At 38.4% G+C, this 23,078-nt stretch overlaps 7 protein-coding genes across 10 annotated transcripts; 4 read left to right on the top strand and 3 right to left on the bottom strand.

The window, feature by feature from the left end:
• Positions 1–339: 339 nt before the first annotated feature.
• LOC125200906 (Pentatricopeptide repeat (PPR) superfamily protein) lies at positions 340–4,583 on the top strand. Of its 2 annotated transcripts, none has more exons than XM_048098725.2 (3): positions 340–2,392; positions 3,520–3,669; positions 3,977–4,583. In XM_048098725.2, the coding sequence occupies exon 1, from the start codon at positions 482–484 to the stop codon at positions 2,291–2,293; it is 1,812 nt and encodes a 603-aa protein (XP_047954682.1). In that variant the 5' UTR covers positions 340–481; the 3' UTR covers positions 2,294–2,392; positions 3,520–3,669; positions 3,977–4,583. The 2 variants fall into 2 exon arrangements, with proteins under 2 accessions (XP_047954682.1, XP_088921488.1); XM_089065362.1 differs by having other exon boundaries at positions 3,520–3,695.
• Positions 3,214–4,315, bottom strand: LOC125200907 (CRIB domain-containing protein RIC4). Of its 2 annotated transcripts, XM_048098730.2 has the most exons (3): positions 4,183–4,315; positions 3,940–4,083; positions 3,214–3,746 (listed from the first exon to the last, which is right to left on the bottom strand). In XM_048098730.2, exons 1-3 carry the CDS (start codon positions 4,307–4,309, stop codon positions 3,505–3,507), a joined length of 513 nt encoding a protein of 170 aa, XP_047954687.1. In that variant the 5' UTR covers positions 4,310–4,315; the 3' UTR covers positions 3,214–3,504. The 2 variants fall into 2 exon arrangements, with proteins under 2 accessions (XP_047954687.1, XP_047954686.1); XM_048098729.2 differs by having other exon boundaries at positions 3,940–4,309.
• A 2,403-nt stretch (positions 4,584–6,986) lies between the features above and the next one.
• On the top strand, positions 6,987–12,231 carry LOC125210961 (zinc finger CCCH domain-containing protein ZFN-like). Its single transcript, XM_048110615.2, has 7 exons — positions 6,987–7,155; positions 7,971–8,128; positions 8,429–8,491; positions 9,273–9,392; positions 10,030–10,302; positions 10,866–11,174; positions 11,705–12,231. The coding sequence occupies exons 1-7, from the start codon at positions 7,107–7,109 to the stop codon at positions 11,984–11,986; spliced, it is 1,254 nt and encodes a 417-aa protein (XP_047966572.1). The 5' UTR covers positions 6,987–7,106; the 3' UTR covers positions 11,987–12,231.
• A 1,979-nt stretch (positions 12,232–14,210) lies between these two features.
• On the bottom strand, positions 14,211–15,124 carry LOC125210975 (GRIP/coiled-coil protein). The gene is made up of 2 exons (XM_048110641.2): positions 14,861–15,124; positions 14,211–14,447 (listed from the first exon to the last, which is right to left on the bottom strand). Exons 1-2 carry the CDS (start codon positions 15,056–15,058, stop codon positions 14,379–14,381), a joined length of 267 nt encoding a protein of 88 aa, XP_047966598.1. The 5' UTR covers positions 15,059–15,124; the 3' UTR covers positions 14,211–14,378.
• Positions 15,125–15,857: 733 nt separating this feature from the next.
• LOC125210967 (ubiquitin carboxyl-terminal hydrolase) lies at positions 15,858–16,873 on the top strand. The gene is made up of 2 exons (XM_048110629.2): positions 15,858–16,156; positions 16,317–16,873. Exons 1-2 carry the CDS (start codon positions 16,070–16,072, stop codon positions 16,566–16,568), a joined length of 339 nt encoding a protein of 112 aa, XP_047966586.1. The 5' UTR covers positions 15,858–16,069; the 3' UTR covers positions 16,569–16,873.
• Positions 16,874–17,965: 1,092 nt separating this feature from the next.
• Positions 17,966–20,130, bottom strand: CBSX6 (Cystathionine beta-synthase (CBS) family protein). 2 transcript variants are annotated; one of them, XM_048110598.2, is made up of 3 exons: positions 19,990–20,130; positions 19,543–19,895; positions 17,966–19,094 (listed from the first exon to the last, which is right to left on the bottom strand). In XM_048110598.2, exons 2-3 carry the CDS (start codon positions 19,884–19,886, stop codon positions 18,167–18,169), a joined length of 1,272 nt encoding a protein of 423 aa, XP_047966555.1. In that variant the 5' UTR covers positions 19,887–19,895; positions 19,990–20,130; the 3' UTR covers positions 17,966–18,166. The 2 variants fall into 2 exon arrangements, with proteins under 2 accessions (XP_047966555.1, XP_047966561.1); XM_048110604.2 differs by having other exon boundaries at positions 19,543–20,101.
• Positions 20,131–20,246: 116 nt separating this feature from the next.
• CLV2 (Leucine-rich repeat (LRR) family protein) lies at positions 20,247–22,746 on the top strand. The gene has a single exon (XM_089065721.1). It carries the CDS (start codon positions 20,532–20,534, stop codon positions 22,644–22,646), a length of 2,115 nt encoding a protein of 704 aa, XP_088921847.1. The 5' UTR covers positions 20,247–20,531; the 3' UTR covers positions 22,647–22,746.
• The last annotated feature ends 332 nt before the right edge of the window (positions 22,747–23,078 follow it).

Genomic DNA, 23,078 nt, shown 5'->3' with positions numbered 1-23,078 from the left:
GTATTTTGATAGTAGTATATTACTACATCTAACTTGTGGATATTGGTGGATCAGAGTCTATACTACTATGTTTTTTTTTTTTAATATTACTCCATTTAGCAAAATAATAATAAAAAAAAAATGTATTTTGCTTCCCTTTTACGTACACATTTTAATAAATCTCAAAATAAGACTATTTTGATAGTGGGCCGAGAAACATTTTATTTAAAGTAAAACAAATAATCAAATTAAATATGGCCCATTTATTATACACATCTTCGAAAAGCCCAATTAAAGCTGACCCACTCAATAAATGAAAAAACTTTAAAAAAGAAAATAAATACTGTAAATAATTTCCTCTCTCGCTCCGGCCACCCCTGCCGCCGTGGACTTGTGCTCGCCGCCGCCCTCTTCTGTGCGTCAGCTCAACAAATTTTGGAGGTCTCTCCCTATACATTTACATCTCCCTCTCCAATCGTTCACTTCCAATTTTCAGGTTGCAATGTTGATTGGCTCAATTCGTAACTTTAAACCTAGAAATTATTCGACCTCACTCTCTCCTCTCCAGTCTCTAAGCTCTCATAAGCCTATAACCAATCCACTTTACAATTTTCTACCCCAATCAAACAATCCAAACAATGTTGTTGCCCTCGTTTGCTCTTCCCTCAAGGAAAACGATCAAGCCTCACTGGATCATCTTAAAGAGCAAGGTTTGTTTAGCCGTTTCACCAGCCTTGAGCTGTCAAGAGTATTGCTGAGATGCCAGTCCGATTCATCAGCATCCCTCGGTTTCTTCAATTGGGTGAGAAATCGTTTGCATCTCCTACCGAATGCGCATACTTACTGTATTATGATCCACATTTTGGTTTGGTCTAAGAATTTTAAGAAAGCTATGAAAATCATGTCAGAATTGGTGCAGTTGAATGCAAATGTAAGTGATTGTGAGAGGTCCAATGTGTTTGATAGCTTGCTTTCGAGTGCTAACGACTGTAATTGGGATCCCGTTGTGTTTGATATGCTCATCAAGGCTTACCTCAGATACAACATGGTCACAGATGCTTTTCATGCTTTTAAGAAAATGGTGAAGCGCGGCTTTGTTCCGAGCATTGTTGCTACGAATTGTCTTTTGAATGGGTTGTCAAAGATGGACTGTTTGGGGAAATGTTGGGAAGTTCACCGAGAGATGTTGAGAATCCAGATACGTCCTAATGCATGCACAGTTAACATATTTGCCCACATCTTGTGCAATGAGGGTCATATGGATAAGGTGAATGAATTCTTGGAGAGGATGGAGGAAGAGGGATTTGACCTAGATATAGTAACATATAACATACTAGTTGATGGGTATTGCAAGAATAGGAGGTTGAAGGATGCTATTTATTTGTATAATATCATGTGTACAAGAGGCATGGTTCCTGATTTGATCACGTATACGACTTTGATTAATGGTCTATGTAAGGGCGGTAGTGTGAGAGAGGCTCATCGGTTTTTCAGTCTGATGGTTCAGAGAGGGTTGAGGCCTGATGCTGTTACATATAATACTCTAATATATGGGTACTGCAAAGAGGGGATGATGCAAGATGTGAGAGCGATGTTGTTTGACATGATTCGAAACAAAGTTAGCCCTGATGACTTCACTTGCTGGTTGCTCATAAAAGGTTATCAAAATCTGGATAGGATGATATCTGCAGTGAATCTAGTGGTTGAGCTTGTGCGTTATGGCATCATGGTCTCACCAGATATTTATTGTTATTTGATGCTTGCTTTATGTAATGACGATAGACCATTTGCAGCAAAGTCTCTGTTGGACCAGATGTCTCAAAATGGTTATGTGCCGAATGCAGAAGTATACAATGAGTTAATTTGCTCTCTTTCTAGAGGAAAATTTGTCGAGGAAGCACTGGAGTTGAAAAATGAGATGGTGTCAAAAGGTTTGAAGCCTAAAATGAGTGCATATGGAGCTATTATTGGAGGTATGTGTGAATTAAGAAGAAGCATGGAGGCTCTCTTGTTGATGCAGGAAATGATTGAATCTGGCTTGCCTCTGGATATCCAAATTTGCAGATCTTTGGTGTATGGGTTGTGCAAAGAGAAAAATATTTTTGAAGTTGAATCACTATTGGGTTTCTATGCCAAGGAGTTTCAAATCTTTGATGCAGAGTGTTATAATGCAATAGTTAGGGTACTCTCTGAGGCAGGTGACCCCTCCGAGTTAATCAAATTGCAAGATAGGATGGCTAAACTAGGGTATGCACCAAATAGCTTAACATGCAAGTATGTAATTGATGGCATGTGGAAAGCAATGAAAGCATAGAGGCGTGAGCTACTGGCGAAATGATGTTGCATCTCTTCTTGAACCTCTATTTCCATCCCCGAATTCACCCTCAAATTCCTTCACCTCTAAGAATCACATGTAAGTTGATATTTTGTAGTCAGTAGTATGTGGAATGCAAGATAAATTTGCATTTGCATAGAATTATAATCTTTCTACTTGATCTTTGTGCTATTATTACCTTATTCATATGTGCCTTAGACAGAATATCATTGAAGATAGGATCATATTGGTATAAGACAGCGACATGATGAAACCAATAGACAAGCATGATAGAAGTATTGCTGGTATTATTTAGCTTTAGCTTTTATGATTATAATCTCACCAACTTGAAATTATTCATTTATTTTTACCTTTGTATTCGGGTAGTTGACTAGAGTGGTTAAAGGACATTTTCATTGGTTGAAATGACATAACAACCTTTACGAAGTTAAATGAGAATGATGTAGTTTGTACTTGGGTAGGAAGTCTGTCACTCTTGCTTGGTAGCGAAAACAATACCCAAACTAAAGAATCTTGTGCAACTGAAGACGAACCCCCAATCACAAACTACAGAAGCTTGCTGTCTATACTGTGTAGTGATGTGCCAAGGGAACATAATCCAGTTTTCGCATAACTTGAAAGTTAATACTGAGTTTTAGCTTCTTGGGCTAGTTACTTCTGATCGTGACACGTTGCATGTCCTCTTCAGTGGTACTTTGTTCAATCTAGGTCACCACTTGACAATCCTGTTGGAGCACTGTTTCTGCCTACCATTCTTTGATCTAATTCTCTCAAATTCTTTCTTAATTGACATGGCTGATAAATATTCTTAAAGAAGCAATGGAAGGCGTGGAAGTTCAATTGATGAATGATGTAGAAATAAAGGCATAAAATAAAGGCATAAAATAAAGGCATAAAGGTTGATTACTGTGTTGAATACGTTGAATTTCATTCATCTTTGCTAGAAAACATGCGTTTTCAATTATTTTTTGGCTTTGTCATCTTCTCTATTGAATTAGACAAATTAGACCAAAATCATTACTGCAAGAGATTGTATCGAGAGATCCCACATGCTTACACAAACCACTGTAACCACAAATAAGCCTTAGAGATACATGAGCAAGCAATTAATGGACCGTAATATAACTTTTAATTTTATACATCCAGATTCAGGTGCTGCTTCCATCTATTACTTACATAATAAATTTTCTTCATTTGGTTTCAAGCAAGCTCCTAATGGTTGGGTTTTCCGCATTGTTGGCCATGGCAAGCTGAAGGGGGGTCGAAGAAAATGAAGGGAGATTGGTCGTATCTGGATTGGTAAGATTGTTCCAGCCCTTTGAGAGAATCGAGCTTGCACAACCATCCAAACCTATGTGAGTCACATGCTTCACATCTGTTGGTAATCCAATTTCCATTCCCATTTCTGTGTCTTCCAACTCATCTTTGTAAACTGCACAGATATTAGAGGTTGTTAATAGGGGATTAAAGACAGACATGTACGCATCAATGTATCCAGAAAACAAACATACATATAGAGAACAATGAAAACTTAAGCGATGCATAGCAATTCAGTTGTGTTAATATGCATCAGTGGTGTTTTTTTAATTGATGTTTTTCTTGAAATTATTGGGCTGATCACTTACCAAATGACTGAGAAAAGTTCTTGAAATTCTTGAACAGCTTCTGGAATCTTGGAATCGCCAATAGGCTTGGAGGGCTCTTCAAATTTTCACCAGATAAGCTTTCTTCATCTTCCTCGTATTGCTCCTCATCTTCGTCCTTTTCTCCTTCATGGTCAAAACAAGAGGTAAGCACTCGAGAAAGGTAAACATATACAGTATAGGAAGATGGTGGATTGAATGTCGGTCTGTGAAAGGGAGTCTCACTTGTGGGAGTTGAACCTGTGTCTATCTTTGATCTCTTAGCTTGCTGCAGCCCTACCGCAATGCTTGATTCAGAGATGCATCCTGCAGCGAAAGGAAGTAGCACAAATCTTTCCATTCTATCCCTCATGTTTTGTTCACACACACTTGCACAAAGAGTGGGTGAGAGAGAGATATAATTGACAAATTTATGAATTGGTTTGGGTGAATGGGGTTGTTATAATATAAGCCACGTACTTGCTGTTTTTTAACGTTAAGGATTAGAATACCTATAGTTTGTATAGTGAATGTCCACTTATTTGATGAGAGAGGGAGGAATGGAGATCTAACGTTAAAGGTTTTGTTAAATAACATTCTATCTACGGTCTATTCTTGAATTGGAGGTGTATCTTTGTTACATGAAATCTCTCTCTCTCTCTCTCTGTATGTGTGTGTGTTAGTTGTTGATGGTGGGACTTGCTGCTCTTTCACTGGCCTCTCTTGGAGGAGAAGCCTTTCACAATCTTGTACATGGTCGCTTCCATTTAGGTTGTTTTCATCTCTCTCTCCTTCTATTTAATTAGTCCTAACAAATACGCTTTCATTACAATCCACCAAACATGAGTACATCGTAAGCAACCTTCACAACTGTACAGATTTCAAGAAACCAAGTACTTTTTTGTTTATTTAATAATCACCGATCGATGAACAATCTTTATTATTTTCTCAAAACCAATAAATAATTATAGGCGTTTGAGTGGTTTGATTTTGGATTCGCCCTTCTTCTTGGGATGTTGGAGGTTACTTCTTTGAATTTGTAAAATCCAACAAGTATTTTTTAAAAATATCAAATTGCTGTAATTCCAGATAATGGAGGGTGCTGATGACAACAATTCTAACCCAAGAAGTTTATGCTCTTTTTACTCAGCAACCTATCACTTGCCGGAATTCGCCCACTTCTAGAGGAGGCTATTGGTCTTGATAAAAACACCCTTGATGCTATTAAGAACTTCATAAGTCAACTACATCTGTAGATTTCACGAAATGTTTGCCGGCTGAATATGTTGTTATTTAGGTATTAAAAGGGGCTGGGGCTGGATCCTGGAAAGAAGTTAAGAAAAAAGTCGATGCGAAACAAAGAAAGCTAAGGAAGGTTAACAACGAAGAGGAATCTGATGCTACACAGAATGAAAGTGATGAGATGAACTATAAAGTGAAAACGAGGAAGGTTAAGAATTCAGAACAGCTAAAAAAACGTAAAATCACTGAAAATGCAGATATTTATGTCTCTCCCAAGTAGAAGCCAAACAAACTTTCAAAAAGTCAAAAAGAAGAGGATAATAATTTAGTTGAGGATGAAAGTTTATCTGAAGATGGTCAATGCCAATCATCTGTTGAAAGATCAGCCCTGGTTAGTTTTTATGCCAACCTTAATTACAGTACCCAATAGGAGTATAATATAAGCATTTTGACAGCAGAGGAAAGAAAAATTAACACTTGTGCATGGGAAGGTAGAGAATCTAAAATCAATAATCAAAGCTTGTGGAATGAGGTTTGTGCATCAGTTAGACCCTCTCTTTTACTCAGTGTGTTTGGAATTTGTTAACATTGTCACATTTTTTGGTCTTAATTGTCAGTATTCTTCCTGTTATTTACAAGAATGCTAAACAAGCGCTCGATGACAAACGAGAAACCATTGTAGTGAAGGAGTTGGAAGGTATTCTCTCAAGCGAAGGGCTATCAAAAAATCCAACCGAAAAGGTAATTGGTGATTTGGTATGGCAGCTATTTAATGCCATGTTATAGTGTCAAATGTGGAGACCAGTATTTTAAAAAGGTTAAGATGCATGTCATGGATTTTTCTAGTCTCTAATCAGAACCTAGTTTGGAAATGTTCAAAATATAATTTCTAGAACTGAGAGCTCTCAACGTGTGGTTTTGTGGCTCTGGATAAACTCATAAACCTCTAGTTCGTGGTAAGAAAGACAAGGTAGGTGGTAAAGATAGTATGAAGAAAGAAATCTATGGTAAAGATCTCAATGATGACAATAAAGGGGAAGAGAAAGAGGTAGACGAAAGTGAAGATCTGATGAAGGTAATATTTATTGATGCATTTAGGTCCCTAATCATTCTCACAGCTACTTGCCTTGATCAATGGAAGGATGGTTGTGGTGTGATGGTGATATAGCATTTTTATCTTGAAAGTGGAAATGTTGGTGACATTGTATCTGGCAGCAGATGGATAAGAATTTGTTCCAGTTTTTTGTGAAAAAGGCGCTACTTTATTTTTGATAAGATCGCAGTTCATATTGAAGATGGTGTTTTTCGGGACTATGTAAAGGGTTAGTTTCATTTCATACTATAATTTTGTTGTCCCATGGCATTTCAAGCTTGACGATATTCATAACTTTTATATGTAAAAAAGCTATAGTACAAAATAAAATGCTAACATTAAAACTAAAAAAGATAAATGCCCTCTAAAAAAATCTAAAGCTACAAGGATATGGAATGTGATTATTTTAATAAATTTAAAATAAATTTGCATTAATGTTGTGTTCGATTTTTAAGATAAAATAATACTAAAATATAATATAGGATTGAGTTAGCTAAGACTAATTATCTCATGATTATAAATCTAGAATTGAATTGTGAGATTGAATTTCATGAACCAAACACACTATAAATTTAATCTCGGATACAATTTTACAGACCGAACACCCCCGAAAGTGTGAAACACTTCAAAAATATTTTTACAAGGGAACAGTGAATAGTGGTTTGGTTGGTGATTTTTTATTCACTCTACCTCTCATTTTCGCTGCTTTATTTTTTTTTCTCTCTTTCTGTGGAGGAGAGAGAGCGCCGTATTGCGCCATTCCTTTTGTTCGCTCAAAATCTCACTGCTACTCTGGCAGCTCGTCATGTCATGTGGATGCGGCTGGTGAATTCCAATGTCGCGACCTTCCGTCACCGCCGCTTCCTCCTCCATGCACCACCAAGGTCTCCGCCATTTCAAAACTCCTTTTCTTTTTTGTTCGATTTTATGTGCGTTGATTGCGTGCGCATTTAGGGAGGATTTCCGTTGCGGTCCTGTCGCTAGTCGTCATTGACTTTGTTATCTTATCGGTTTTTAATTGTAGTAGTGTTTGTTTGATGATCAGCGTGGCGTTGACTGATTATTTTACCAAACTAGCTAGTTTATTTTGAAGGGAGGACTAGGTTCTACTGTATTACATAAGCTTTGTTAACTTTACATATGCTTGTTTCTGCGTAGCTCACCCGATCATTTGTAAAAATTCCTGCCACTGGCTTACTTTTGCTAATCCTTTCAACGTCTCTGTTTTTGTTCCTTGTGGATTAGATTAGTTTAGCTTGGAAATTGTTGATTGCTTGTGCCTACATTTGTCAGCTCTTCATGTAAATGCTCTTATAACATAACCTTCCACTCATGTTAAATACCATTATTCATTGAGGCTTTAAATTTCTCCCAGTCATTTCAGCAATCTGTAACTCATTTTCTAGTTCTAAATCCTCCATCATTAGGTGGAGATTTCACTTATAATCTGCATTATTTGAATATGTAAGAGATTGCATGGAAGCATGGTTTCCAAGTGCATTAGTCGGCTCACAAAGATTGCAATATACTTATATACAACAACTAGAAAAGAGGCCTTGATATTTGTTTTCTGCTTTTCATGCAAATGCTGAGAGTTCCAAATTGTGCACTATAGAATGTCGCCTTTATCTAGAGGAGGGTCATTACATCATATAAAGTAGAAGATGAATTTCTTAGTAATGGTGTCTTTTCTTTTCAGATGTTTTGTGGCCAATAACCATGAGATCAAGGGAACAAATGGAGTCTGGACCTTATCCTGTTCGTGAAGGTGAACTGGATTGTTCATACTACATTAGAACAGGAGTGTGCCGGTTTGGGCCTACATGTCGATTCAACCACCCCCCCAACAGGAAACTGGTATGTGATATGGAAGTTTAACATTTCAAACTTTCAATGGTACAAACTTAATATGAATTTGACTCTTATTTGGCCCGTGTTACTACTTTGACTGGGTTGCATCTTGAATTTTGAAGGTAGTGTGTCCGAGATTGCTTGCTGCGTATATTATTGTAAAAATATGACCGAAACAATCATCTAATTGCATTTGTCACCTGGTTACCCTGAATCCTGAATCCATAAACAACAACTGTACAGTCAGTTTACTATTTAATTTTTATCTTTTCACTTTATTCTGAAATCTATCAATTTAAATTGTAGGCTATTGCAACAGCAATGATGAAAGGTGAATACCCAGAAAGGATAGGACAACCTGAATGTGAGGTATGCGTGCAACTTTATCCTCATTTGTTGAATTGCATTTTCTCACCACTGCAGCACTGCTCAACATATACCCTGTAGGGTGACTCTTTTGATGATTCCATAAAGGTTTATAATGAACTTCTTTTTAAGCATTAAGAGTGTGAATTTATTTGTATTTAGTTTATCGATTTTCCTAGTAGGGGTAACATTTTTATATTTCCTCTGATTTCTTTGTAGTTTGTATAATTGTTGGCTCATATAGGTTTTTGTTTGATATTGTCTAATACTCCCTCCGTCCACGAAAAATAGTCCCATGGGTGGGCGGCACGGGTTTTAGTGAGAAATTGGTAAAGTAAGAGGGAGAGGGAGAAAAAATTGGGTAAAGTAGAAGAGAGAAAGAGAAAAAGTGGGCAAAGGATGATAAAGAAACTTTCCACTTTTAAATGAGACTATTTTTTGTGGACCCAAAATGAAAAGATGAGATTATTTTTCATGGATGGAGGGAGTTTACAATGCTGGCACTACAAGATCTTTGAGATGAATGGTCTTCATAGTTATCTATTATAGTGAGTGAGCCGATACACATTAATGTAGGTGTTAGAAAATTGATGATAAAAGATTCATAGACTGCTTCTACTTAACCAACATCTCACTGGAAGAAGGTTGAGGTTTTTAGTGGATTTTTTTATAATATGAGTCTGTCTGTTGTCACTTTTGACATAAAATTTGTCTGAAGTTCTCTATTTGCTTCTAACTTGCTTCCACTTATATTATCATCTGGGAATTTTTGTCTTCTCTCCAGTATTATTTAAAAACGGGGACATGCAAGTTTGGAGGCACATGCAAATTTCACCATCCTCGAGACAAAGCTGGGATTACCGGACGAGTTGCCTTAAATGTTTTGGGATATCCACTTCGCCCGGTCTGCACCCATAACCCCCTTTCATTGATTTTTCCTTGGCTTAATTTGTTAGTTGGTTTTTAAGTTTGATCAACTAATTGGCATTGCAAATTTGGAGTCCTGCATACTTTTTTCATTGACCTAGTTGCTATAGTTTTGATACATGAAATACTGTTTTTTACTATGACAAAGTGTGGTTATAATTACTGAGTGATGTTCATGGGCGTTAGCTTTCATTATTTTTTTAAAAATGATCTCGATAAAAATCTGGTTGAGAACTTCACAGTCATGAAGAAAAATTAGCTTTACTTTTCTAAATAGATTATAAATATGGTCTAGTTTGAGAGGAAAAAGATGGATGAGTCCAAGGTGTGATGAAGAAAGCACTTTGAATCAAAGTACAATTGCTTTTGTGTTCGAGTTAATGAAAGGGCTGGGGCTAGCTAGGCTTCTGGATGATGTGCACCTTCATAAGAGAAGGACACACACCATTGTTCCATACTGGAGAGTGGTTTTGAGTAAATAGTCTGTGCTCCAGAAATTTGTGTTTTCGTCACCAACTTTGCATAAGTGAAAGTTAATTCTTGAACAAGAGAAATTTTTTATGGGTTTTCAAGCTTTTGTTTTGATTTAGTTTTGCTCATTATACGGTGTACAGAATGAGATAGAATGTGCATATTATATAAGAAATGGACAGTGCAAATTCGGGAGCACTTGTAAATTCCATCATCCCCAGCCATCAAACATGATGGTCTCTTTACGTGGTTCTGCTGTATATCCTGCAATTCATTCTCCTACAACCAATCAGCTGTCATATCCATTGTCAAGAGCTTCTTTTATTGCCAGTCCAAGGTGGCAAAGCCCTTCAAGTTATACACCACTTGTCATGCAACAGGGAGTGGTATCTGTCCCTGGATGGAACATATACAGTGTAATATTTCTTATGAACTTGTATTCTTTATGCTGAATTAATTGTCCACTGTGGCTTTGCTTTGTCTAAGCAAGACAGAATGGAGCATGTTCAGTACCCTAATCACCTTACTTACTACTCCCTCCGTCCCACAAAGATTGTCCCATTTTTCCATTTTGGTCCGTCCCACAAAGTTTGTCCCATTTCACTTTTTACCATTTTGGGTAGTGGACCCCATATTCCACTAACTCATTCCTACTCACATTTTATTATAAAACTAATATATAAAAGTAGGACCCACATTCCACTAACTTTTTCAACTCACTTTCCATTACATTTCTTAAAACTCGTGCCCGGTCAAAGTGGGACAATCTTTGTGGGACGGAGGGAGTACTTAACATAGGAAAACCTAAATCACATTTTAGCCTCATGGTATGAAAAAAGCGCACGTATAAGTTGCTCATTCCCACACCTGTTTCTCACAGAGATAATAAATAGAGAAGTTCCATCAGTTGGATGCAAGATCTGTTGAAGAATTATCTATCTTCACAATAAAATCTGAAATTTTCATGCATGGTTTTCAGGGTCAACCCAGTTCAGCTCTATCTTCTGAAAACCAACCCCCTTCAGCAGTAAACATCCAGAATGATGGAGCGTCACATCAGGGAGACTCTGGAAATATTGCATCTGAGTATGGTTCTGTACCAATGGGATATTATACATTCCAAAAAGATAATGTATTTCCTGAGAGACTAGGTCAGTCGGAATGCCAGTTTTATATGAAGACTGGGGACTGCAAATTTGGTGCAGTTTGTAAGTTTCACCATCCTAAGGAAAGACTGATTCCTGTTCCTGACTGTCACTTGAGTCCAATTGGACTTCCTTTACGCCCGGTAGGTTTTTGCACCAACATTTATACATGGTTTTTTCTAGCACTCTCCTGGGATAATTAAACCAAGAATGGGGTCTCTGCCTTCACTTTCAGTTATTCTATATTCTAGGAATCAGTGTGTCTTTGAAGATTACTGTTGAATTATGCACCAAAGAATGAAAAGGGAATAAAGAGCTAGTTTGTCTTGCCTACATCCACTAGAAAGTGTATGGAAGGGCTAGAAGCGACAATCATTGCTCTCTAATCACCACGATTGCAGTTTTCACAATCTGCTGTTGATTCGAAAAACAGTGATGACTGTAAAAAGTCATTTCATCAGAAACATAAAACTCAGCTGAGTTATTATTTTATATTACTATAAAATCTCCGATCTCCCAGTTGAACCATATTATGCTTCTCCCTCTATTCACTTCAGATCAATTAGTAAATTTTTACGCAAATCTATACCTTTTGTGTTGGTTCTAACTTTTTGAGTATTTGCCCAACTCAGCATTTTACTTTTCACATGTATTTCTTTGTTGTTGGTTGTAGGGGGAGCCTGTATGTGTATTCTACTCACGATATGGTATCTGCAAGTTTGGTCCGAGCTGCAAGTTTGACCACCCCATGAGAGTTTTTGCATACGATACACCTGCATCATCATCAACTGATTCTGCAGCCATTCGCCGTTTTTTGGCCTCTTCACCGGGAACAGTTCCAGCAAATTTCTCCTCAGATGGACTCATGGATGGAAGCTACACAAACAATAGGCGGCTTTCCTTGTCAGAGGCTAGACAAAAACCCTCGGGTGACAATAACGCTGACTCAGAGTGAAAATGTTTCTTCCAAAAGTAATCGAGTTATTGCCTTATATAATCTTGGAAGATAAATAAATAACAGCTTCCTGTAAATTCATTTCCGTGGCTGGAGATGTACAGAATTCAATTCCAAGTCAATCTGCTTTTCTGAAGATGCAGTTCAGTTGACTAGATTCACTTCTTAAACTTGCTGCTATGTAAAAGTCTGCAAATGTTGTCACATTTCTTAAAGGCAGTAGTGGATGATTCCTTTTTTTGACAGCCACATAATTTTCATATGTTTGTATTACTTTGACAGTCTTCTGAGCATTTCTTTTTGCAGCAAGGTTTGCCTCTCTAGGCAATGGTCTTCCCAAAAGCATACAGGGTCATTCCTTGCGCTAATAGCTATTTCTGCTGATTATGGTTGATTTCCTACATGTTTAGAACGGTTGCAATGTCCCCTTCATTTCATGGTCAGTAGTAAAGATTATCATTATTTGTGACATTACTTTGGTCTCGAGGTGTACTCAACTCACCATTAACTATTTTGACACCTGTTTCTACTGATTACTTTTCTGGAACTCATACTACATCCTTCATGTAATGGTCATTAGTGTGGATCATCAAAAACTGAGTATAAGTTTGATATATCTCATTACTAAAACTGCAGTTTTAGTTTTTCTATCAGGAATCTAAAGAGTGCCTCTTCATTGACTGTGCTAGTGATAAAATGATTGGGTATTTAGGATATGTGCTATTAACTGTCAGTTATGCTTTTAGGTTACTGGCTAGTCATTTTCTACGTCAGGCTGTCAAAGACCAGTAGGTTTCTGTTTAACAGTATTGACGCAGGTTATTAAAGTATACTGCATCAATATCTAGACACATCAAACTAAGTAACCTTGTTTGTGTTTTATCTCATTCTCATTTAAGTTTGCTTTCTGGGTCGTATGTTCTATGGCAATGGGAGATGAACTGGAACCTGTGTTTTTAATTCAGCCTACATTGATTCAGGTTGTATGTGATTGAATTCTAATATAATCTGATCAGTCATAAAGATAAAACCATGAAAAAAAGATACTATATCTTGTTTCCCTATAAGGGGCAAGTGCCGAGATAGTTGTTCCATCTAAAAGCAATCCATTGAGAAAGCTATAAAGATCAACGTTTGCTGTGCCAAAACTCAATCAGGTAAATTCTGGTATTTATTTGAATGCTCTATTAATTCTCTTGAATTTTGGTAACTTTTCAACTTCATAACTGTCTCCCTTTGTAGGGGTTGACCTATGCTTGTTAGGATCTGTGGTGAAACAGCCAAGGAAACAGTCGAAAGAAAGGGATGCCTCATTTAATTCTTCTAGAGGAGCAAATAGCAGGTATTCTACAAAACTAAGGCACACATGAGTTTTGCCTCATTTATAGTTTAATCATGACTTGATTATTTCTATTCTTGAAGTACTCTCATAATATGAGTGATAGCAAGTGCCATCTTTGTCGGGGCATTGGCTTTCTTTGGTTGTTCCATTACTCTTTCATTTATGTTTAACGGATTGAAACTACGCAGTTGATTTCATTGTTTAGTAGTATTAGATTTGTGTACAAGTTCGCTTCCTGGCATGATAGGCTCTCTTAAAATAAGGGAGTACTTATAGAACAGAGATTCTGTAGACACAGGGAAGTCTGGAACCAACCAAAAACACTATAAACATTGATGTTTGTATACCTTTAAGTAAAAACAATTTTTAGTGATATTAGTCAGGTATTTTAGCAGAATAGTGCAACCAGGTGAACGAAGTTTTTGTTAGGAAAAGAGTTTTTTTTTTTTTTAATGGCCCGTTGTTTCTGCTGCTTCCAACCTGCATCTGGAAGAGACCACAAACCTGAAATGACTATGGTTGTCCTTTCTTGTGAGTGCAGGTGATGATGATGGTAGAACTGCAAGTGAAATGAAGGGACGGGCATAAACAACACCGACAACAAGCATGTCTGTAGATTGTGAGGTGGAAATTATTCAAGTTTGGTGCAATCAGATGATACACCAGTTTGTTCTCATGGAGCATCGATCATAATCGACAAGGATCTCTAAATCTTTACCTGAATACATATTTTTTCCATTTTTTAGCAAAAATCCTGAATTTTGGCTAGCAGTATAGATGATTAAATTTATGTTGTGAGTAGGAGAAATTGGAGGTCTGGACTCGACCATCCAAACCGCAGAATCAGAAAATTTGCCTCCTATCTATGAGAGTGTGAGAGTATGATAAACAAGATTTTGGGAGTAGATAGTGCAATTTTACCATATTGTAATGCATATACATTTTCACATGTCTCAAATCATCAATGAAAGAAAAAGTAAAGTAGTACTCCTACTAGTATTTATTTCAAAATCATAAGAGTAATATTCTCTGTGAAGAGGTATGTTGGAACTAGTAGGGCCACCAATCACGGCCACCGGGCTTCTTCACCATGATATCATTGTATTCAGGTCTTGAGGTCTGCAATTCCATTTTCCATCACACACAATATATACATGTCAGTAATTGTTCTAGCATTACTTTTTTCCACTATCAATCCTAGGAAAATGATCAATACAAAAAATGATCTCAATACAAAATACAGATTTGGTATCTAATGGTCAATAATCAAATAAAAACACGGAGAGTCATTATAAACAATTATAGGTCATATTATAAACTTTGGGTTTGAGGTCATGCTAAGGTCATTTTATGTCGATCTTTACTTACTATAATGACGTAAAAATAAGATTACGATGACCTAAAAATGACCTCCGTATGCTTGTTTCAGTATTAAGAATTGGTGTTACATAGATCAAAACTCATCAATCCTATTCCTAAACAACAAATCTCTCATTCTAACGATTATAAAAAACAAGAGAAAAGTATTTTACCAGATCTTTGAAAATGATGAAAGCCGTGAGGAAGAAGAGAACGAAGAGGATCTCGAATTCTGCGAACCGGACAAAGTTGAAAACCGAGCTGACACCGCGAGTCAACATCGATGGCGCCGCCGCCGGAGATTCCACCGCTCTTCTCCGCCGCACTCCGTCGAAACCTATCATCCCCGGACCACCCGTTCTCTGTGCCATCTCCTACCAATTGCTGATCTCTCTGCTTAGAAAAGTTGAGGTTTGATGGTAGCTGAGATCGAAAAAACAGTTGGATGGATTTGATAAAAGGAATGAAACTTAGGATGTGGGCCTCAGAGTTGGGCTTCAAATACTATCATTTAGGGCCTTCTTCCATTCCTTTGACGGCCCACTTAATTAATTGATTAGCTTTGTTCCCTAGAAAAGACATTACTCTTGGGTATATACGCCGACCAAGATTTACTAACGCAGCACCAACATGTGACAATTTCCTACCTCATGTCGCTATACTAATACTTCCTTCGTTCCGTGGTAGGTGAGGTGTTTCTTTTCAGAATATGATTTAAAAAAAATTTGTTAAATAAATTAAGTAAATAAAAAATAAAGTAAAAAATGAAAAAAACAAAGAGATAAAGTAAGAGTGAGTAAAGCAAATGAGAAGAATATTAACTTTTACTAAAAAGAGAAATTACTTCATTACTATAAAACGGAGATGATATTACTTAGTAACTAGTACTCCCTTCGTTCCATAATAGTAGATATATTTCTTTTCGGCATGAAAATTAACAAAAATTGTGTAAAGGAAATTGATGATGAGTCACGTGCCGTAAAGAAAAAATAAAATAGAAAAATAAAGAGATATGAAGAGAGAATAAAGTAGGAAGGTCCAAAGCAGGGGAAAAAGAATGAAAAAGCTATAGGTGTGAAATGCCCATTTGCAAAAGTTAACAATTCTTCTTTTTGTTTATTTAATGCAATTAACCCCTTTATTCCATCTCACCTCTATAGGCATTCAAAACCAAAACTACTAGTAGTGGAGTACTAGTATTTATTAGCGAGCAATAGTTAGATATATAGATGCATGTTCATACCTAATCTCTGCCTCTTCCCTCAACAAAAAAGATCTTACTCTCCTCCCTTACTCTAGTTCACCACCACCATCTCCTGGTTCATTTTCCGACCGTTTTACCTCTCCTTTCAATTTTGGAAGAACATCAAAGGTTGAAAGAAATGCGTGCAATAAGTAGTGGGGTTTTCTGGTCTGTGTTGATTCTTTTATTCACCTCTAGTCTCCATCAACAACTTAGATTGTTCATGGTAAGTTTCTATCTCCACCATTTTTTTTCTTCTTTGTATCAGAAGACGGATCCCACAGACATTCTTGTGTAAAACCCCATCTTTGTGGTTTCTTGAATTATCATCTGGGGCACCCCAAAAATGGAGTCTTGATGATAAAAATGGTTTCTTGATCTTACAGGTGTCGGCGGAAGATATGATGCCGCTGGTGGAGCTGGGGAAGGAGGAGGTGATGGTGATGGTGAATGATAGCAGAAGGAAATTGGGGAGCTTTCAGATTTGTTCACTATGCACTTGCTGTGGAGGTGCAAGCAGAAGCTACTGTTTGCCATCTCCATGCTGCTATGCAATCAATTGCAACATTCCAAACAGGCCATTTGGATTCTGTTCTTTCACTCCCAAGACTTGTAATTGCTTTGGATGCCATATCTAATTCTTGATATTGTTTTTTTAGTTGAGTCTTGTTTGGAAGAGGGAGAAAGTCTATATCTGCTCCTTTTTCCTGCTAGTTTATATAGTAAATGTTTATTATTTGTTTGAGGGGCAGCTAGCTATTTCCAGGTAATTGTTTTGCTCTTCCGAGCTCTTTCTAGGAAAAGGTTAGCTAGATTTAGCTGAAGCAGCAAAAGCAGTAGTGCAATATTTTGGTTCTAAGTTCTAAAGAATGATTGTTGATGGGTTGCAAATGCAATTTTTATCTTGTAAAATGAAGATTTAGTGAAGTGATGATTTGCATTATTGCTGTTTGTTGTGTGAGACTCTGGCAGAACATGATGGCGCATGTTGGATTTTGGGAGTGTGTTTCCTGATGAGTGGGATCAAGATTTGAGTCATTCTGGTGTTCATTGCTTTGATTAATTATTAGTTTTGTCAGCCTTTGTTTATTAAACAGTCTGAGGGTGTCATTATGATTGGTGTGGCAATGTAGACTTTTCTTTATAATATGGAGTATTTGTTTTGTATCTCAAGGTTGCTGCTGACACAAGATATGTAGTTGTTGATTGGTTTTGCTCTACTTATGCCATATCATGATTTGGTCGCTTCTCATCTCTTGGTTCTGAAGTCAATGCAATCCACTTATTAAGTTGTGGTAGGATATATACTTATTTACTATAGCCTAATCTATCATTTACTTTGATTGATTGGTTAAATTTTGAACTTGTTTGATCCCCTAATTCTTCAAATACTCAGTCAACGCTTTACCAAATAAGTGCCCTCCTTGAGAATGAATAACAGATCGTCAATGACAACGAGTTGAGGGTCTGATTGTTAAGGTCCTCTTGGGGTCAAAGTTCAAGATTGAATCAAAAAGGTGTTGCTTAGAGTGATGGTTGTAGTTGGGACTTGGGAGAGGAGGTAATTGTAGTGGTCCATTGAGCAGCTGCATTATTGTGGTGTAGCATTACTACAATGGAGATAGGTAGTTATTACAGTAAAAGAGGATAATGCTGGATGATGGTCTGTGCTTTATTTCTTGAATGAGAACTATACTAGTTTAGTAGTAGTAGTAGATGAGATGCAAGTTGAAGAAAGTAGATGGGAGGTTGTTAGCAGTTACTAAAACTATTAAATACTTGGTGGCTGCATGTGCATATATAATACTGGTATGTAAAATATGGTTGAGGGGGACAGTTTAATTTATGATCATTCCATAACAACTGGCCTTTGCTCCATCTTGCAATTCATTAGAATGCATTTCTTGATTTTTCCATTTTCTCCATCTCAGTGTTTATCATCATGTCTATATTTGTTTTGAGTTCTTGGCTTCACTAGAATAAGTGAAGTTGGATCAAAGACTTCATCCAAAACTAAGAACAAAAAGAGAAATACTTGACAGTAAAGCTGTGCTTTTTTCTTATTTATGATAAACTTTAATGGTAACGACCACAACTTATTTTATGGTCAAATATGGAAATCACACAACATTTAATCATTCTATAAAGAGAATGGAACCAAACCAAAACCAGAATCACGGCATCTTACAAAATACAAACAAAAAAAACTTCAACATTGCAGCAGCAATATATTGGGTTATAAGTTGGAATCCAAAGTAGCTGGTGCAGCAGCTGCAGGTTGCCTTGTGACTGCAGCTAAGATATCAGTGTATCCCACCAAACCAACAAGAATGTCATCGTTTTCGATCTCTGTAACCCAGACGTGGGTGGCCCGGTGTGAGAGCATCTGCGCCATGACAGCAGCCAGTGAGCTCGTAGCCTTGCAGGTCAAGGGTGCAGTCCTACCGCGGTACATGCTCCTCCCGATGCTGAGGTTCGGATCAGACGAGGAGTTGCTGAAGAAACCGATGCTTCTGCTGCTGAACTTCCTTCTCAACCTATTGGAATTAGCTGCTGCTCCATTGGTTTCCTCTCCAGCTATTTCATCACTGTGGGTATCAATATCAGGTAGTGATCTTGAATTCATGTGATCTTCGACACCCATCACGAACTGGCCGGCTGATAATTTGGCGAGAGCCCACGCAGCAGACAAGTAGTCACACTTCCAGAGCTTGGCCAGAGAGATCTCACCCAAGATCTTGTGTTGCCCCTCTGGTGTTGGTTCGACAACTGCTGCAGCGCAAGGATCATTGGGGAGCTTCTTGGTGGCATCAATGGCCGGAGAGGACGCCTCAATCCAACAGTAGTTTGGGTTGATGGCTTCGAGAGAAGCAATCGAAGAGAGGGGTAAAGGAGCCAAGGCACCGAGGCAACCAATGAGGAATCGAAGGACATCTTCTCTTGAGAGGCAGCAGAACTTGTCTTGGATGGACGAGGTGGAAGAGGATGAAGGACGGGTAGCTAATGCGTTTGTGCTGCTACTGCCTCCGAACGAGTCTGCATTTTTGAGCCATTTGCCGTTGTAGAGAATGGAAAAGCGCTTGCTCATTCCTCTCCATACTAAGCTCTTAGGCACGAGGAGTCGCCTCGCTCCTTGTTTCATCATCTCAAGAGCATCTATTAATCTTGAACAAGAATCAAGTAGTCAGATTCCAGTTCTTGAACACTGAAAAAATAATGGGAACTTCTAGTTCTTGATGATAGTATGCACAACCAACATAAATTCACAGAGTACCATATATACAGACAGAATGCGCAGTAGTAGTAAATGTAGCTCTCGTACCAAATCCAACACAATCCAGAAAGTTTCCAAAACAAGAATTGCAAGTGAAACTGATTGATTCACGTTTTCAACTACCATTAAATATTGTTTTTATCCAAATCCAATCAACAACAGCATCAACAATACCACTCCCAAATCACATCCAAAATGATTTTCAAATCCATTCCTATGCTTACCTGTGATCCCATCCAAAATGATCTTCAAATCCATTCCTATTTTGAAATAGATAGCAATAGGAAACGATAATGAATGAAGAGAGAGGAGAGAGGAGAGAGGAGAGAGTAGAGAACCTTGTGCCTGGATCAACAACTTTAAGAGCAGAATTAGCAGGAGTGACGATCTCAGAAACAGGGGTGTTGATGGCCTTCTCCTGATCAGCCAAGCAATCATCTCTCGCCAAGAATGCGACGATATCCAATGCGTTGAGAATGCCAATGAATCTCTGCTGCCTGCTCTGCGCGTTCTCAAACGGACTCTTCACCGATCTCTTTCGCCACACCGGAATCCCTCCCTCCGCCGAATCCCCAATCGCCCCTATCGCCGCCCCCACCGTCTCCGTCTCCGAGAACTCCGACAGCTCCGGCTTCCCCACCGTCAGATCGCCCACAACGTGGTACAGAAATACCGACGCCATGCGAGATTACTATAGAAGATGAGAAATGAGAGAGTCAATTTGGAGGCATAGATGATTGAAGAAATTCGGTTGAAAATGGCGCTCATCAAGTAAGTAAATTTACTGTTTTCAGCTTTGTTTTTTCTCCAATCAATGATTTGGGGATTCGCCGACTTCTCCTTCTCTTTCTCTTTGACTCGTCCAGCTCTATTTTTTTTTCTCCTCATCCTTATCATCATCTCTGAATAATTGATTTTAATATTGAATCGAATTGCTACGCGACACAAAAAGACAGCGTGTGACAAGATATTCCAACAATAATTACATGTAACTATGCATTTACCAGAGTCTTCAACAGTTATTTAGAAGTGTCGAGATTACTAGATTAACAAAGTGCAAATACATGAAAAGAAAAAAAAAAAAAAATTACACAGTAATCGAGAATTTGGAGTGCGCTTTATTCATGTGAAAGTGTGATGGAGTATAATTCCCTTTGGCATCCCTTCCCTTTCCTACTCCACTTGCCCAACAACGAATGTCTGTACTACTACTATCTCTCTCTCTCCTCTTCTTTCTCAGGTGAGGTGAGGTGAGGTGAGTAAAACGGCACTCCACTGTTACTGTTTAACTGTTTTCTTCCATGAAACTGACGCCTGCAGATTAGAAATGATTGAGAGAGGCAAAATCAAAGTCCCAATTTGTTTCGTATCTTTCTTGCTACTGATAATACCTTGTGGATTTTGCGCTTCTCTAAACCCTAACATTCTTGGCGTCGACCCACGAGACAAAGCTGCAATCTTGGAGCTCAAATCCCATTTTCACGGCTTCAACGATGGCTTCTCCATCTCCAACCGCTCCGGCAGGCTCACCACGCTCAACCTCTCCTCCCATAATTTGACCGGTGAAATACACCCCTCTCTCTGCAACCTCACTCTTCTTCAAACCCTCATTCTCTCACACAATTCTCTGCGTGGCCCCATTCCCTCCTGCTTCAATCTCTTGACGAACCTCAAGCTTTTGGATCTTAGCTACAATTCTTTCTATGGCTCCGCCCCTCAAGCTGTTGCCACGCTCAACCAGCTGGTGATTCTTGATCTCAGCCACAATGAGTATTCTGGCGAGATTCCTGCGTGGATTGGGAATTTCTCTTCCAAACTCGAGAGACTTAATTTGGGATTTAACAATTTCAGTGGGGAAATGCCTACTACCTTGTATTCTGCAATGTCATTGCTCTATCTGGATTTGTCACACAATAATTTGACCGGAGTTGTGGGTGATTTCCAGCAGGCTTTGGTGCAGCTCAACCTCGCCTCGAATTCGTTTTCGGGCACTCTGCCCTGCTTCTTGCCAGCTGCTAAGTCCCTCTCATTGCTCAACTTAGCAAGAAACTCCATTTTAGGAGGGATCCCAGCTTGCATTTCTACTTGTCGTGAGCTGACACAGCTCAATCTCTCATTCAACCAACTAGAATATGGGATTTCTCCAAGATTGGTTTTTTCTGAGCAGTTAGTTGCTTTGGACTTGAGCTTCAACAAGCTGTCTGGAGATCTTCCATCTACTATTGTGGGGGCGCCTGACAAGTCGAGTCTCTTGCTCTTTGATGTGTCCAATAATCTGTTGACAGGGGAGATTCCATCATCTATCACAGAGCTGAAGAACTTGAAGGCCTTGTTTCTCTCCCATAATCTTCTCAGTGGTGAGATTCCGGAGAGAATTGGGAATTTGACCTACCTCCAAGTGATTGATCTGTCTCACAATGCGTTGTCTGGAAATATTCCTTTGAACATTGTTGGTTGCTTTCAGTTACTGGCACTGAAGCTGAACAACAACAATATCTCTGGTGAGATTCCTCCAGAGCTTGATGCATTGGATAGTTTGAGGATACTGGCACTGAGCAACAACAGAATCTCCGGGGAGATCCCTCTCACCTTGGCAGGGTGCAAGTCATTGGAAGTTGTCGATTTGAGCTCAAACGAGCTTTCTGGCTCTCTGAATGATGCTGTATCCAAATGGTCCAAGCTTAGGTTTTTATCCCTCTCACATAACAAGCTGAATGGATCCCTACCGAGTTGGTTGTTCACATTTGAAGCAATCAAGACGATCAATCTTATGGGCAACAAGTTCTCTGGCTACATACCAGATGGTAGTTTCAACACTAGTTCAAATTTTAATCACAGGGATAATGGTGGATCAGAGTATAGAGATGTTGAAATGCAGGTCTCTGTAGTAATTTCTGCTAGAAATGAAGTGATGTTCGACTACGAGCTAACAAGCAGAAGTGGGATTGACATCTCAGATAATGCACTCAAAGGGGCAATCCCAGCAGGGATGTTTGGATTGCAAGGTTTGCAGTATCTAAACCTGTCACATAACTTCCTCGAGGGTGAAATTCCAGCAGGGATGGGGAAGATGTTTAGTTTGGAGGTGCTAGACTTGTCTCATAACTCCTTTTCAGGGTCAGTTCAAGAAAACATATCTAGTCTTGGAAACTTAATGCTGTTTAATATATCGTATAACTGTCTCTCCGGGATTGTCCCCACGAGACAGGGCTACTGGAGGTTTCCTGGGGCGTTTGCAGGCAACCCAGGCCTCTGTCTCGAGGAATCATCATGCGATGGGAAGAGACGGCCTTCAATGCTACTGAGAGATGGGAGCGAGCAGGGACTGATTTCAGTGAAGATTTTGTGTGTAACTAGTTTTGTTAGTTTCTATGCAGGTGTTATTGGGCTTTGTTGTTATGGTCAAACCAGAAACTACATGTTGCAGACCAAAAACTACTGATTTTTATGGTAGAAAAGATTAAGTAGCACCTTGTGTTTGCTTCCAACATAAATGTCTCACAAGATTTAGTTTCTGTAAATAAAGATTCCTGCTTGTTCTATCTTGACCATTTTCAATTGAGAGTGAATTGGCATAGCACAAAATTCAATCTTCAAAAGCCAGCATAATCCTTGATCCCTATAACCTAAAAGAACATTCTTACATCATCAATTAAGAGTATTAGATTCCTACTTTGAGGCTTAATGCACTCTGCAATCCATATATTCGATGCTATTCTTCTTGGGTTGGTGCTTTCATTTCAAAATCATCTAGGTAAAGTGAGATTCTTTTAGTACCACGTGTTCTCTGCATACAAATAGCATCAAATTTTACTTCCATTTTGAAACATGGGATTGGATACTACACCAAATGGTACCATCACCGTGCAAAGTG

Source organism: Salvia hispanica, chromosome 2 (assembly GCF_029641045.1).
Source record: "Salvia hispanica isolate PSC_SH4W2 chromosome 2, Shi_PSC_v1, whole genome shotgun sequence".
Lineage (NCBI taxonomy): Eukaryota > Viridiplantae > Streptophyta > Magnoliopsida > Lamiales > Lamiaceae > Salvia > Salvia hispanica.
Note: the sequence above shows the minus strand (reverse complement) of the source record. Positions and strands in the feature narration are given on the sequence as shown.

Excerpts from the sequence above, each read along its gene's own strand:
- CBSX6 (XM_048110598.2), bottom strand. The coding sequence starts at position 19,886 with ATGGCGTCGGTATTTCTGTACCACGTTGTGGGCGATCTGACGGTGGGG. Across the intron at positions 19,095-19,542 it reads GTTGTTGATCCAGGCACAAG|ATTAATAGATGCTCTTGAGA; the intron begins GTTCTCTACTCT and ends TTCTTGTTCAAG.
- LOC125210967 (XM_048110629.2), top strand. The coding sequence starts at position 16,070 with ATGCGTGCAATAAGTAGTGGGGTTTTCTGGTCTGTGTTGATTCTTTTA. Across the intron at positions 16,157-16,316 it reads AACAACTTAGATTGTTCATG|GTGTCGGCGGAAGATATGAT; the intron begins GTAAGTTTCTAT and ends TTGATCTTACAG.
- CLV2 (XM_089065721.1), top strand. The coding sequence starts at position 20,532 with ATGATTGAGAGAGGCAAAATCAAAGTCCCAATTTGTTTCGTATCTTTC.
- LOC125210975 (XM_048110641.2), bottom strand. The coding sequence starts at position 15,058 with ATGGCACAGAGAACGGGTGGTCCGGGGATGATAGGTTTCGACGGAGTG. Across the intron at positions 14,448-14,860 it reads TCATCATTTTCAAAGATCTG|ACCTCAAGACCTGAATACAA; the intron begins GTAAAATACTTT and ends ATGGAATTGCAG.
- LOC125200907 (XM_048098729.2), bottom strand. The coding sequence starts at position 4,309 with ATGAGGGATAGAATGGAAAGATTTGTGCTACTTCCTTTCGCTGCAGGA. Across the intron at positions 3,747-3,939 it reads GAACTTTTCTCAGTCATTTG|TTTACAAAGATGAGTTGGAA; the intron begins GTAAGTGATCAG and ends ATATCTGTGCAG.
- LOC125200906 (XM_048098725.2), top strand. The coding sequence starts at position 482 with ATGTTGATTGGCTCAATTCGTAACTTTAAACCTAGAAATTATTCGACC.
- LOC125210961 (XM_048110615.2), top strand. The coding sequence starts at position 7,107 with ATGTCGCGACCTTCCGTCACCGCCGCTTCCTCCTCCATGCACCACCAA. Across the intron at positions 7,156-7,970 it reads CTCCTCCATGCACCACCAAG|ATGTTTTGTGGCCAATAACC; the intron begins GTCTCCGCCATT and ends TTTTCTTTTCAG. Across the intron at positions 9,393-10,029 it reads TGGGATATCCACTTCGCCCG|AATGAGATAGAATGTGCATA; the intron begins GTCTGCACCCAT and ends TACGGTGTACAG.